Genomic DNA, 14,946 nt, shown 5'->3' on the forward strand with positions numbered 1-14,946 from the left:
TTACCCAAGATGCAATCTACAGACCACAGGAAGCTCAAGAAGGATGACCAAAATGCAGATGCTCCCACTCCTTCTTAAAAGGGGGAAAATATCCATAGGAGGGGATATGGAATCAAAGTATAGAGCAGTGACTCAAGGAATGGCCATTCAGAGCCTGCCACACATGTGGCCCATATATATACAGCCACCAAAACTAGATAAAATTGATGAAGCTAAAAAATGGAGGCAGAAAGGGACTGGATATAGATCTCTCCTGAGAGACACATCCAGAGCATGTCTAATATAGAGGTCAATAGCAGCAAACCACTGAACTGAGAATAGGACCCTTTTGGAGGGAATTATAGGAAGGATTGAAAGAGTTGAAGGAGCTTGCAACTCAATAAAAAACAACAATGCCAACCAACCAGAGCTTCCAGGGACTAAACCACTACCGAAAGACTACACATGGACTGACCCAGGGCTCCAACTGCATATGTAGCAGAGAATAGCCTTGTGGGGCACCAGTGGAAGGGAAAGCTCTTTGTCTTATGAAGATTGGACCCCCAGTGCAGGAGAATATGGGGGAGGGCAATAAGGGGGATGTATATGGAGAAAACCCGTACTGGGGAGGGGGAGGGGAGGGAATGGGGGCTTATGGACAGAAAACTGGGAAGGGGAATAACCTTTGAAATATAAGTAAAGAAATAAATAATAAAAAATTTTAAAAAAAGAGAAAAATAAATGCAAAAAAAAAAAGAAAAATAAAAGAAAAAGAAAAGTAGTACCAGTCCGTTTACATATTTTTGTAAAGGAAAGGAAGCATGGACGACTACAAGTGAGTTGGGAGAAGATCAATAAAGGAAATGTGATCTGAGGAGGACTTCTCATTTCACAGGACTGTGGCCATTAGGAGTTCACCAGGTGGCTGTGGAGAAGGACAAATCATTTTAGTATGAAAATCATTAGAAGTCAGTTATTATAGTACAGTGGGCAGAAAGGTTTAAAAAAATGGTAAAAAATAAAGCATCGTGTGGAGTTAAAAGGACACTAAGGATTCCATCTGCTGCATGTTCTAGGGGAAAGAAGTGGCAGAAGTGGGTAAGAGAATATACCAGGTAGATCAAAGTGTTCCAAAAAGCACAGGAGACACAAAACAGTCAAACAAGAATGCGATAATCTAGTACAGCCAGGGTGCACGAGCAGCTGCTCAGAAAGCAAGGAATCTACTAAATGGAAAGATGTGTGTGTGTGTGTGTGTGTGTGTGTGTGTGTGTGTGTGTGTGTGAGAGAGAGAGAGAGAGGGGGGGGGGGGAGAGACAAAGAGAGAGAGAGAGGAGAGAGAGAGAGAGAGAGAGAGAGAGAGGGAGAGAGAGATTAGAAGTGGCTTTGAATGTGACAATGAATATCTTTTAGATTGGCTATGTAAAGGTGAAGAATTATCAAATATTTTCAATAAGTTAGAAAAACATAGTGGTTGAAAAACAACAGAGGAAATTCAGGGCAGATTAAAGGGGCCTGTGTGAGAATAAAGCACAGTCAGCATGCTAAGGAGGATGTGTTCTTTCTTTTAATAGAAATGACTGCATTAGACCTAATTAAGATTCTACTCGAGGCAACACAACACCACTCATACGCTCCTCCCTGATTACAACCCTACGAGCACGGTGTTGGCACACACACTCTCCAACCAACCAAGGGGTGCACTTTGAGGAATGGTGAAGCAGCCGTACACAGAATAAATGAATGCAAGCACACAATAGAACGTACAAGCCTCAGCTTCTCCAGCACCACCAGAGAGCCACGGACTCACCTGGTACCTTTTACATGCTGATACACATTAAAGACTTCAAACATCATGAGATGGTTCTTTGTAAATCTTTAAATTACATTTCAGTTTAAAAGATACAGTCCTTTTAATTTTAACTTGACTATACAGTGCAGATTAAAGGTTCTGCTGTAATTTTGTGAGAAAGTTTTAAAGATCTGGGTTTTCACTTTACTATTTGGTAAGACTAAAAGAAAAAATAAGATTAAACTTGGTGAGTCATAATTTACAATAGAATAAAACGATCTGCTTCTTATGGCTCTCATTACAGAAGAGACTGATATGGATACAACAGTAGTGATGGACTCCAGCAGTAAAATGTTTGCCTAGCATGTGTGGGTTCATCCCAACACTGCAAAAATAAGGATGCGAGTGAATGAGCTGTGTGTCTGTAGTGTATGTAGTGTATATACTCTATCTTCCTGACTCGTGTAAGCGCTGTAAGAGATTTTTACCTTGTGAAATTCCTTTTCTGGTACGAAATTTCCAGATAATGAAATAAAGGAATTTCTACGAGTTATTGACTTTTAAGTGCACTGAGTGCTAAAAGTATAATAGAATAAAATGTAATGGGTAAGTTAATGAAAAACAGTGACTTCAATCTTAAGACTGTACAAGCAATTACACAGAGAAAGTTAGAGAATAATGCTGCAGGCATTCTATAATAACTTTTTACCTGAGGATAATTTAATGGAGTTAACAAAGAAAACTAAACAAAATGTAAAAAGATTAAGTCACAGTATTTTGGGGGTTTTGAACTCCAAAGCTTACATACAGAGTTCAATCAAGTTAAGCTCATGCTGTCTGGTGGCTCGGGCCCTGGAGCGTAGGTCCTGGAAGCCTGGTGTTCTCTTGGATGATGTGACAGGCAGTGGGGTTCTTAAGAGATGGACCATGGGGTAGGTTTTACCTTAGGGTGTTGTTTTTGCAAAAGATTAAGATGGGTGCTATGAGATCTTCAGTTTTCACAGGATGAGTTCTTTTTAAAACTCCTTTCCAAGAAGAGGTTTTAAGGCCTAGTCTTAGACAGCAGATAGTGAGGGCTGCTGGTGAGTGGGTATCATTTTCTTCAGTTGTATCATCACTGGAAAGTTAGTCATGGCCAGTAAGTAACCCCACATCCACAATCACACAGGAAGCACCAGCTAACTCAGGGGTCATAGTATACAAAGGGCGAGGAGGGGGACTTGCTGAGAAGGGTACGAGGGACAGGGAAAATGCGTAGGGATGGAGCAGCCAGTGAAGGATGGATATGCACGATTACTAAAACACAGCACTACAGTTATGTGTAAAACTTCCAAAGAACACGAGACTCCTTCAGACACTGCTGTGCCATCCTGCCACCTCATTCCTTCCCTTGTATAAAGCTTCTACCATGAGGACAACATGTCCCTCCCTCTCCTTCACCTCCCTCCCCTTCATGACTGTCTTAGCTTTATTAGGTATCCAGCCTTCTTGTGTACGTTTTGGTAAATTGTGTGTGTGCACTCACACATCCATGCTCTGGGTTAGCCTTTAAAGGCACTGGGTCACAGGGAGCTTCTAATCCGCTGGAGAGCTTGCTGTTTGGTTTTTCAGACATACATTTTTCTCTTGTTGTATTCCTCATGTGTGTCTTCAATTACCGGTTAGGCTTCTAATTAGACATACTATTTCTCTTTCTCTTTTCCGATCATTCGGGGAGAATTTCCCTATATAGTCTAGTCTGGCAATAAACTTTAATACTCTTGCCTTAGTCTCTTGATTAGCTGGGGTTATGGTGTGTTTGACCATGCCCAGGTCTAGATATGGCTGAATTTTTAGTTAAGATTTTAGTGCTATTTAAAAATAGCTTTTAAATATGCTTTTAAATGATGCCTGGGTAAAGAATCATCTTTCTGAAAATCTGACTAGCGTCCTGAGATCTTCTGTTTAATACTTTGTAGGTTTTGTTCTGCTGCATACATCTATTGAAACAGACTTTCCAAACGTGCCTCTGTCTTTCAAAGTCATGCGCTACCCTCCTTTTTCTTAATTTTGGTCATTTACTGTTACCTTATTATTTACACCTAGGATTTTTACGTGGGCCACTGTTGTATTTCTGTCTCCCACTGTTTTTAGTGAATTTTATCATAAAATATGAGATCACACAAAGTTGTAAGAAGGAAGATGTCTAAGTAAACCCTTAATGTAGCTTGCCATGCCTCAAGATGGTAAAGCAGTGGATTCTGATTCTAACAGCCTAGACCGCATTTCCATTACATCAGGGTCGCTTCGTCTGCAGTCTTACAGCCACAGCCACTCCTTCCCACCCTACCTTCTCCCCTTTCCCTTCCCACCCTACCTTCTCCCCTTTCCCTTCCCACCCTACCTTCTCCCTTTTCCCTTCCCACCCTACCTTCATTCCCCCCCGCTCCAAACCAGCAGTATGTTGCAACTTCTACAACTTTGTCATTTCAAGAACATACTGAATGGGTAGACTTTTTGTCCCCAACACCTTGCCCTGTTGTGGGACTGGGACAAAGCCCATGGCCTGTGCATACTAGAAAACTGTTCCTCCACTGAGCTATGTTCCATCCCCAAGAATGAGTAGAAGCAGAATCATACTACATTTACTTTATAATTGGGTTTTTTCTCTAACACAGTTCTCTGGAGCTTCAGCCAGGTTGTTGTATATAACTATTTTGTTCTATTTTGTTGCCCAGTGAGCGGTCCCTGATAGGAGCTCGTTTCCTTCAGTTTGTACGTCTATGAGTGAAGTGCTATAAACATCCGCAGAGTCGGTCTCTATGGATACTCTACATGCTACTGCTATGTTCATCCTTGCTACTGCTATGACCCAAGTTAGATCACTGACACTGGAGTACTTGGTTACTGCTGAGAAACAGTGTAAATTCTCAATTTTTATTTTACCATGTTTGATAGGGGAAAGAAACAGGGGCAACTAATCAGTGCTGGGAAGCTTGATAGAGAGGAAATGGAGCTTTTCCTGTGGTCTCTGTAAGGCTAAGTTGTTAGTGAGAAGGTCATCTTTTCACCAGAGGTTAGAGTGCCAGTTTTCTCTTCAGCCTTAGCCTTAATCACAGGACCCTACCAATGAGGGGGACAGAAGAATTTAAGTTGGATGATTCTAAGAAGACAGTGTCTGTGGACGCAGCAGGACAGCTGCACATGTGAACTTAGAGCAGCTATGACAGCATACGCAAGACCATGCAGCTGAAGCCAGTCTAAATTCTAGTATGGAGAGGGCAAGTGGGCGCAAAGCTCCTCTCCTAACTGAGCATTATTAGCACTTGGTATCTGCTAGGAAAGGAAGGGTTAGTTAGTGTAGTCCTGTCTGGAAAGTCAACTACACTCTAGTGTAAGGACACACATCCAAGATTACTAGGGCAGCACAAATTAACCTTAATGTGAGGAAAGGGGGAAGGGGCAAAAAGTTGGGTATGGAATAAGATAGAGGGTTGAAAATGCTCACAAGACATTGTACAAACTTCCCTGACACTGAAAGAGTATACCCTTCTACCTTCAGGCCCCAGTTTTCCTCACTGAATCTTTCTGCTCTGCGGTCCCATGAGTTCAGCAACATCAAAAGATGCCCTGTTCAATGTAAAAGCAACTCAATGGAAGCTGAGTATTTGCCTGGTAAACCTGGGTATTTGCCTTCATAAGGGCTTCTATTGGTGACCCAATACCTTGGTTTGAGCCCAGTTGAATCATGATGTCTTGCGTTTCTGATGGCCTCTCATATACTATCTGAGTGCCGGTGTGTGCCACAGAGAAGGGAAAGGGAAATGTCTGCCTTAGTCACAAAGCTTCACTGGGAGGATTATCCAAGCCCCTTAAGACCAACAGAACAACTAATGGAGGGACCAGTATCTCCTATCTCCAACTGACTGGCTGCCACTGCACTCTCTGCTGTACTTTCACGGTCACACTCTTTCTCGCCTGCGGAAAATCCCTGAGGCTGGCACTATCATTCCACTGTTGCAGATGATGAAATGTGACGAAGGTTAGGGAGACTCTGGCTCCTTTTTGCTTGGGCCAACTCTGGGTCACACTGATTATCCTTTAGTAACCATTAATAAACTCAATGTTCTTCCTTCAAAATGTTTTATTTTTTTCAAAGAATAACTAAAACTAATTATAATTTACCCTTCAAAAATTAACCCAAATATTAAAAAAAACCTACTCATCTAACAATTTAACACAGGTATTTTATTTATTTACTAGTTGTTTGATTGCTTGCTATTGAACCAAAGGTATTTCATGTAATAGGTAAACTATCTCTGGGCCCCAGCAAAAATGACAAAATAAAATTCTCATACCATTTGCTGATGCCATAACAATCCTTAATAATATTCTGAAGAACAGCACGATAGAAGAGTGATTCAGTAGGTAGCTGAAAAAAAATGCAGATATATGTATTAGAATAAATGAAACCCAGAAACAAGATTAATTCTACAGACTTAGGGTATAGTAAACATTATAAGCCTGACCTGGTTGTTAAATAGAGGAAGACATTATAGTGTCCTCCTGCAATGCCAAGTATTTTGGTAAATTTACTCGTTTGAAATATTGTTACTTACAAATTGCTTACAAATTTCTGCATAGCTACAGAGTAGATGATAATTTTTCCTTTATATTAAGATAATATATATACATATATATACACTCATATATATTATAAAAAGGTACTTTGTAAATAAATGTATATTTTATAAAAAATAAGAGTTGAATAAGAAAGTAATGACAAACTATGATACACATTTGCATTTTAAATAAGATAATATACATAAATAAAATTCACAGAGAAAACCAAACGGGACAAAATCAATGATTATTCTCAAGTTACCGTGAGCAAATAAAGCTTTACAGTTGTTTCCCAAGAGAAATGGAGGGAGTGCCTTCCAATGCTCATTCTTTGAATAACTAGTCTGAGCCATCTTGGTGAGTACAGATGGGAGGGAGGGGAAAGAAAATCAACACTTTTCAAGCAGTTTGTGCTTGGCTTTTCTAGGCATAAACTGGATGTGTCTTAGAATTGACTTTTCCTTTTTTCACAAGTAATAAATCCACCTAACACTTACGGTGTATTTTAAATGAGGAAAAAACAAGAGCGTGTATCCTCTGACACATGTATTTTTTATGTGATACATAGGACTAGGGCAAAGGGTAAACTTTCCTCAAACCTTAATGTATCATGCTGAAAGTTCACTTTAATTTAAACACACAGAGCATGTATATACTTGAATGTGCAGCGATGACAGGCAGAGGTGATATTTATTAAAATCCACCAGGTTTCAAGTTCAACAACAGGTCAAGTCTTGAGAGGGCTTGAGAGAAAAACTATATTCGTTCATTAGCTACATTAAACACTCTCACTTACCCCTTGGCCAACTACAACCCGTTCCAATGCCTTAAAGAAGAAAGAAACAAGACAAAGTCAGCTGACATATTTAGTCTTATGAGATTTATAAATATACTCTACAAGGATTTGCAATAGTGACAAGCAAAAAGATTAAGTGAAAAAGATTAATTAAGAGATAACATGTAAGTTTACACAGTTAAAAGCATTAATATTATTAAAGAATGTCACCTTATATGCCTGTATAAATTAGGACTAATTTATAATGGAAACGTGTCATACATACAAACATTCATATTCTGATTATACACTCTGAATTGTAGAAGGAATTAGCAGGAAATATGGCAGAGTCTGACTGGTATTTAGTAGGCCCAGACAAACAAATCCAGAGCTGCTCGTACATATGATAATCACAGATGTATTGACAAACTTCGCTCTGATATCTTTTTTTTTTTTTTTAGGGTTAGAGGTTAGGGTTAGGTTAGAGTTAGGGTAAGGGTTAGGGTTAGGGGTTAGGGGTAGGGGTTAGGGTTAGGGTTAGGGTTGGGTTAGGGTTAGGGGTTAGGGGTTAGGGTTAGGGTTAGGGTTAGGGTTGGGTTAGGGTTAGGGGTTAGGGGTTAGGGGTTAGGGTTAGGGTTTCGTTGTGATATCTTATAGTTTATGGGACATGAAATTTTAGCTTTCCTCCAGTGTTGGAAATTAAACCCAGGTTCTTGTTAACTACGTACGTATTCTACCAGTTAGCTATCCCCATGATCTCTTAATTTCATCTTTCCCAAACAAACACAGACAAATTGCAGGTGGAAGAACATTTTAGGGGAAAAACAGAATCTGTGTGTCACATGAACTTTCATACGGTCTAATGTCAGAGGAAGTGGAACGTGCTAAGTGTGCAGTGTTTCATTGTGTTTTGAATGCTTACTTGGTGCTGTTATTATTTTGGGAAGCTCTATCAGAGACAGTCAGCTGATGGAAACCTTCAAAAGGTTATACACAGTCTCTGGTTAGTCATGGTGCCTCTGCTTCCTGATGTGCCGTGGTGTGAACACTGTGCCCTTACTAACATGAACTAGGCTGCCTTCCCCTGCCTTCCTCTGCCTTCCCTGCCACAATGAATTGAGACCCCCCTGAAACTGTGAGCCAAAATAAAGCTTTCTTGCACTATTATTTGCACTATTACTGTTAGGTATTATAGTCACAGTAACACAGATATAATCAATAGAACAGTATACCTCACTTATATGAATCTTTGTTAATTTTCTACATTTATACTTAAGAATTCAGATATTTTAGGACAAACACTTTTAATAATCATATTGAATATATATGACATTTACCATATAATTTATATATAAAACTTTTAACTTCTTAGATATGCATTTACACATTTATTGGGTATTAAGTATTTAATTAAAATTTTGTTTTTAAAGTTTAATTAGAAACACTCCAAACAAAGACAGATAAAGTATAACTGATGTGTGTTTTGCCTCAGGTTTCTAGGTTTCCATAAATAGGTTTGAGCTATAGCTGAAATGAACTCCTTTTGAGTTAAAATGAACAGTACCGTCTATCTTGTGTCAGTGCAGCTTTTACACACACACAGGATCACTGGCGTCATCATGAGCAATAGCTTACCTGAAACTGAGGCCAGTCAGCAAGTGACGGAAGCCAACCTTGTTATTTAACCTGTTACTCAGTTCTCTGTTCCTCATGCCACACAGATTGGGTGGAGGATGCTCACTGTATGAAAACGTGCTTCCATGTATGTTACACAACAAATGTATATCAAGTTAACTCCCCTCAAAAAGTCCATTTCAATGTTTTGCCTTTAGGTCTATGCCTGGTGAGCAGCACGCCTCGATCATGACCTTCTAAGAATGATTGTTATTCTAACATTTTCAGTGTGTTTCATTTACGCATAAAATGAAGAAAGAAGAGAAATTTCCAAACAAGTATGTTAACTGTGCTACGTAAGAAAATCATTTGAGAAGAACTAGATCTCTAAGCTGTTCACAGGATACAACAACCTCTTAGATTCATGTAACAGCAGACGAGTAATGTAGAAACAACAGGCTTCGAGAGAATTCATTTATATAATGGTTGGGAATTAACCAAACTGTTCAACCAAGTATATCTTATTTTTAAAAACTTACTCTACATCTATGTAAAGCAACACATTGTGATGCCCACATATATACAGTGCAATGATTAGTTCAGGTAAGCCATTTCACATCTCAGTTATTGTAATTTTTTTTGCATAAATGGTAAGAGCACTATGCCCAGAATATTTAAGAATATAATTCTATAATTAACTATGGTCTTGGTTCTCCAATTTAGTCTTCTAGATTCATTCTCCCAAACTAACTGCATCATCTAAGCTTTCTGGTGATAACATTCACCTTTAGCTTGCCCTTTTGTAAGCTCGCATGGTAATATGGGACAAATCATGGTAAGGGTTAAAATGTTCTATACTTAGGGACACCATTCAAATCAAACGAAATAAAGCTTTTGACTAGTTAAATTAAACAGTTAAATTAAATTAAATATTTTCCTATTCTATAAAAAGTTAGAATATGCAAAGACTTTTACAAATATACAGACACCATCACGCTATATATAATAAAGTGCTGAACTAATTCCTCGGTTAAGACCCACAGTTGATGCCCTTCATTTCATAAATAAGACAGCCACATATAAACTTTTCTGTGATACCACATGTAAAGTTGATGGGTGGATACCTTTATCATGTTTCTCACAAATTGCAATGTTCAGGAACATTAATGGTTGTTAAACAATCGTTGCCAAAAATAATGAACTATATAACATCTGGATAAAGTTCTCACGTGTCTAGGATACAGACGTACCAAACATGCTGACATTCTCGCATTACGGCCACAGCACCATCTCTCCTCTTTCAGATAGTGGCACATTGGAAATCCCCAGTTTTCTTTAGCATATCCTGCAGATGGGAAAAATAAGGATTATTTAAATAAAACTCTTTCCTCTTCCAAAGGCCATAAATAATCTTCTGAGAGCCAAGCAGTCATTGAGGCAGTCACGGTGATGAAGATGAAGTGGTGACAAGATGTTTAACAGTTCATTCCACGTTTGTCAACTGACAGCTTGTTAATGTCATCAAATGTATTTGCTCAGCAACAGCTACCTCGTGTGTAAGCTTCAGATCTGATATTAACCAATTTGCCAAAAACTATTTATATAAGATTTAGCAAAAACAACTTAAAATTCAACAGTCTTCCTGCTTAGTGTAACCAGAGGGGACAACCACTGACATACTAGACATTTACTGCGGACCCATCTTTCTAAGAGGAAGAAGAAACAGCAGCTGGCAATTTATTGAAGAACAGTATGACTTCATTCCTAACAACACTGAAGCATCATCTTCCCTGTCACTGTGGTGTCTTTTCTGGAATGGAACAGCTGTATGGGCTCTTATTTTTTCATTGTTTTAAGAGGCCGTAATATTTTTTGTGCATTGCCATTTAGTTCAATTGCACTTATGCAGTTTAAACAAGGACGACAAAACCCAACATTTCTACTGCCAACCAACTGAGATGGACACAACCTGCTGAGGCTCAAACACCTTACACGGATAAAGCCACTACACTGTGAGAACAAAGAAACGATCTGTATTTTAAATTGAGACCTCAGAAACAGATATTAATGTTATTAAAATTGTGAGAAATAATTAAAAATTGAGATAAACATACATTGCAACTTGGAAAAAATTCTTTAAAGAAAAATGCAATAGAGGTCTATTCTACTAAGAAATGTTTGTACTATAAAGGATTGGGTGAATTTTGATTAAAAGAGATAAAGTTTAAATTTTATGTGGATAGTAAATCATCGAGGTATTAAATTAAAATTCATTAACACACCTTACCAAAAGCCAGACTCAAAGTCTGGTTCTTCCCCTGCCTTCACAGCTGGAGCACATGTATCATTCTAGTACTGATGTGGTATTCAATACTATGAACTACTACAGTGAGTGCTTTAAATGTAAATGTGTGATGTCTCTGTAGCAATCCTATGGACTAGGTATACTACTCTCCCTACATTTCAGATGGGGAAACCGCACTTAGCCGAGTGAAGACATCATGTTGATTTATACGCTGTCACATGGGCAGTGCGACTGGAGAGTCCATGCTGTCAGACAGTAAGCTGTATCAACGCACACTCCCGATCCATCTCCCTGCTGTTACCAAAGAGTCATGAAGCCCTTGAAGCCTCCCAGACTGCAGGGCTCCCTGGACTATTTCTATGTTTTAGATTACCTGGAAAAATGGTTTGAGTCTTGCTCAAGATTTTATGACTTAACTGTGACATCGATTGTTGCTTAATGGAAGGATTATCATAGCCAGATATTACAGCAAAGAATGAGCAGGTATGCTGCTTTATTTACTGTGATTAGAACAAACTCTTACTAATAAAAACTGATTCCATCCTCTCCTTGTTTCTTGCACAGGGAGGGTTTAGTAGTTGAGATCCAACTAAAAGTCACAGTTTCTCATAGTTACTACTCCTATAGGATGAGGCTTTGGCCAGTTGAATGTGTGTAGCAATGGACGCAAACTCATGCTAAATGTGGTGGACACACTCTTCCTCTCTCCGTTATTTCGCTAGCTGAATGTGATTACTGTGGTAGACCAACGGATACAGAAACTAGAGGCACAGTGCATGGAGTTTCTGAAGCTGTTTATAATGGACAGCTCCCATACCATCTCTAGCTGTTGTCTTTGGACTGAAACAGAAACATCCCTCTGCACTGTTTAGGCCACTTTCACTCTGATTCTGAACCTATTAGGTTTCCTCAAGTTTTTCTTAGCAATCTTAGGGTGAGGTAAAGCTTGCACATCAATATGATCTTATTCAGAAGCAAACCTCATGGGATGAGGGAATACCCATAAAGCATTAAAAGAACAGGAAGCAGATAGTTCTGTACTAATACTATAGAAATCTATTTTCAGTGGATGTAGTAATTGAACAGAAATGTAAATCAAATGATAAAGTAAGCTATGGGATTATGGTTGGCCTCTGTTTCCTATCTTCCATGTCTGTAGGTACATCAACTAACGTGTAACATGTTTTTAAAATTTCAGTCTGTACTAAATGAACATGGGCAAATACACTTTTCCATGTCATTATTCCCTAAACAAGATGGCATAACATCTCTTTATATAACATCTACATTTATGAGATTTAGGTGTCTCCTTAATCTCTGAATGATGTTTAAAGGTAGAGAGGATTTTCTATATAGGTTGTGCAATGCCATTATACTACTTTATATGAAGAACTAGACAACTTCATTTTAGGAGGAGACTGTAACCAACAGCCTGCAGAAACTGAGGAACAACCGTATCGTGGATGATTCCGTGAAATACCATAAACAAGTAAACAAAAGTCCCCATCCTTCTAATGAGATATTCTCCACAAATAGCTGAATACCTTAACTCAAAAATCCTGACAGAATAGCAATTTCTCAATTCTTTCTAAAACCCCAACCAAATACCTATAAGCGAACAACCTTATCCCACTGAAAAACTGTATGAAAGCCAGTTTATTTACTAAAGAATATAGCACCGATTCTTACACGAAACAAAACAACAGCCTCACCTCCAAAATACTAAAGCTCCAACCCCCAAGGAAAGCAGGGAAGCTAACTGTAGGTCTTCAGTGCTTGCTCGCGCTCTGTCTCTGTCTGTCTGTCTCTCTGTCTCTCCGTCTGTCTCTATCTGTCTGTCTGTCTGTCTCACTCCTTACTCTCATCCCCAGCTCTGTGGCAGACACTAGAGGCAGCATACGCCCTCCATCTTAGTAGATCACAGAGCTTCTCCACACTTCTCTGCCTCCACTCCTCACAGAATTCCAGCCTTCAACTTCGGCAGGCATTCCCTGGTAACCTGCCAGCCATGCCTCCCACGGAAAGACATGGCTCTGTGAGTCAGGTGAGTGAGCTTCAGACATTCACTCTCCTTCAGCTCTGTAGCCTCTGCTCCTCTCTGCCTCCATTCCCAGGGAAGCTACCGAAGGAGAAATGTAAACACCAACCTAGCCACACCCTGTGATCTACACTGATGTCCTGCTTAGGAGACATGCTAGGGCAATGGCGGCACAAAGCTTGTAGGAGTGACCAACCCAAATCTGACCTGACGTTAGGCCCACTCCATCATGCACCACACTGCTTGGGTGACCAAGACCTGAGACTAGAAAGCCCAGGGACCTAAGGTAAAGCCAAACACCACTGTTATTAAAATAGAAGCAGTTAAACAACTCCTTATGCCATGTCGGTATACTCAAAGATCAGTGCCTTGTTCTGCCATCATCAGAAAAGCTTCCTCCTGCAGCAGATGGGGACAGATGTGGAGGCCCACAGACACACATCATGCAGAAAGTGAGACCACGGAACACTCGGCCCTTAATGGATGTCTCTATCAAGTCCCTCCTCTCAAGGGTCAGGGAACTCCAAATGGGGGAATCAGAGGCAGAGAGTATAGGAGCCAGAAGAAACGGAGAATACCAAGAAAACAAGGCCATCGGAATCAATACAATCTATGCATATACGAACTCATGGAAACCGAGGCAGCATAGTGCTTTTATAAGATTCCTGAGGGTGCATAGGATAGTTTGTCTTTTATCTTATGATCTTTATTATTATCCCTTCAAAGCATGTCTTTTTTTTTCTAATTAAAGACAGAAAGGAGATGGTGGACCCAGATAGGAGGGGAAGTGGGGAGGAAGTGGGAGGGAAAGGAACCTGTAATCAGAATATATCATGTGAAATAAAAGGAAAAAGTACAAATATATTTAAAAAAATCGGGGTTGGGGATTTAGCTCAGTGGTAGAGCGCTTGCCTAGGAAGCGCAAGGCCCTGGGTTCGGTCCCCAGCTCCGAAAAAAAGAACCAAAAAAAAAAAAAAAATCCTCTCACCCCCAAACAATGGTTTTATAATGAAAGGTACAACTGCTTTGCAATACATACAAGATAAAAGTATGCTTGCATGTCTAGGAATAGGTAAACAGACTCTCCTAGAATGATAAATAAAATCTAGATGGTAAAAATTTACTTAGTACTAGATTGAAAAGAACATAGAATTTCTACAAAAAACAAAACAAAACAAAACAACAACAAAACAAACCTAAGGATACATGCTTCACTATGTTCACAGCAGCCTTATTTATAATAGCCAGAAGCTGGAAAGAACCCAGATGTCCTTCAACAGAGGAATGGATACAGAAAATGTGGTACATCTACACAATGGAGTACTACTTAGCTATTAAAAACCATGATTCCACGATATTCACAGGCAAATGGATGGAACTAGAAAATATCATCCTGAGTGAGGTAACCCAATCACAAAAAACACACATGGTATGCACTCACTTACAAGTGTATATTAGCCCCAAAGCTTGGATTACCCAATGATACAATCCACAGACCACATGAAGCTCAAGAAGGATGACCAAAGTGCAGATGATTCAGTTGTTCTTAAAACGGGGAACAAAAATATTCATAGGAGGGGATACAGAGACAAAGTTTGGAGCAGAGACTGAAAGAATGGCCATTCAGAGCCTGCTCCACCTAGGGATCCAGCCCATGTACATACAGACAACAAACCTAGACAATATTGCTGAAGCCATGAAATACATGCTGACAGGAGCCTGATACAGCTGTGTCCTGAGAGGCTCAATCAGAACATGTCAAATACAGAGGCGAATGCTAACAGCAAACCACTGAACTGCGAACGGGGTCCCCATTGGAGGAATTAGAGGAAGGACTGAAG

The 14,946-nt window shown here is 39.5% G+C and overlaps 1 protein-coding gene across 6 annotated transcripts in view; it reads right to left on the reverse strand.

Moving 5' to 3' along the window:
• The window catches only part of Mettl25 (methyltransferase like 25), an 80,951-nt gene that overhangs the window by 31,411 nt on the left and 34,594 nt on the right, over positions 1–14,946 (reverse strand). For all 6 annotated transcript variants that reach the window (NM_001108089.1, XM_087557226.1, XM_087557231.1 and 3 more), the window contains 3 exon segments: positions 6,109–6,182; positions 7,170–7,199; positions 10,013–10,107. In NM_001108089.1, the coding sequence (NP_001101559.1) occupies positions 6,109–6,182; positions 7,170–7,199; positions 10,013–10,107 (199 nt within the window).

The sequence above is a fragment of the Rattus norvegicus genome, chromosome 7, assembly GCF_021556685.1.
Source record: "Rattus norvegicus strain SHRSP/BbbUtx chromosome 7, alternate assembly SHRSP_T2T, whole genome shotgun sequence".
Lineage (NCBI taxonomy): Eukaryota > Metazoa > Chordata > Mammalia > Rodentia > Muridae > Rattus > Rattus norvegicus.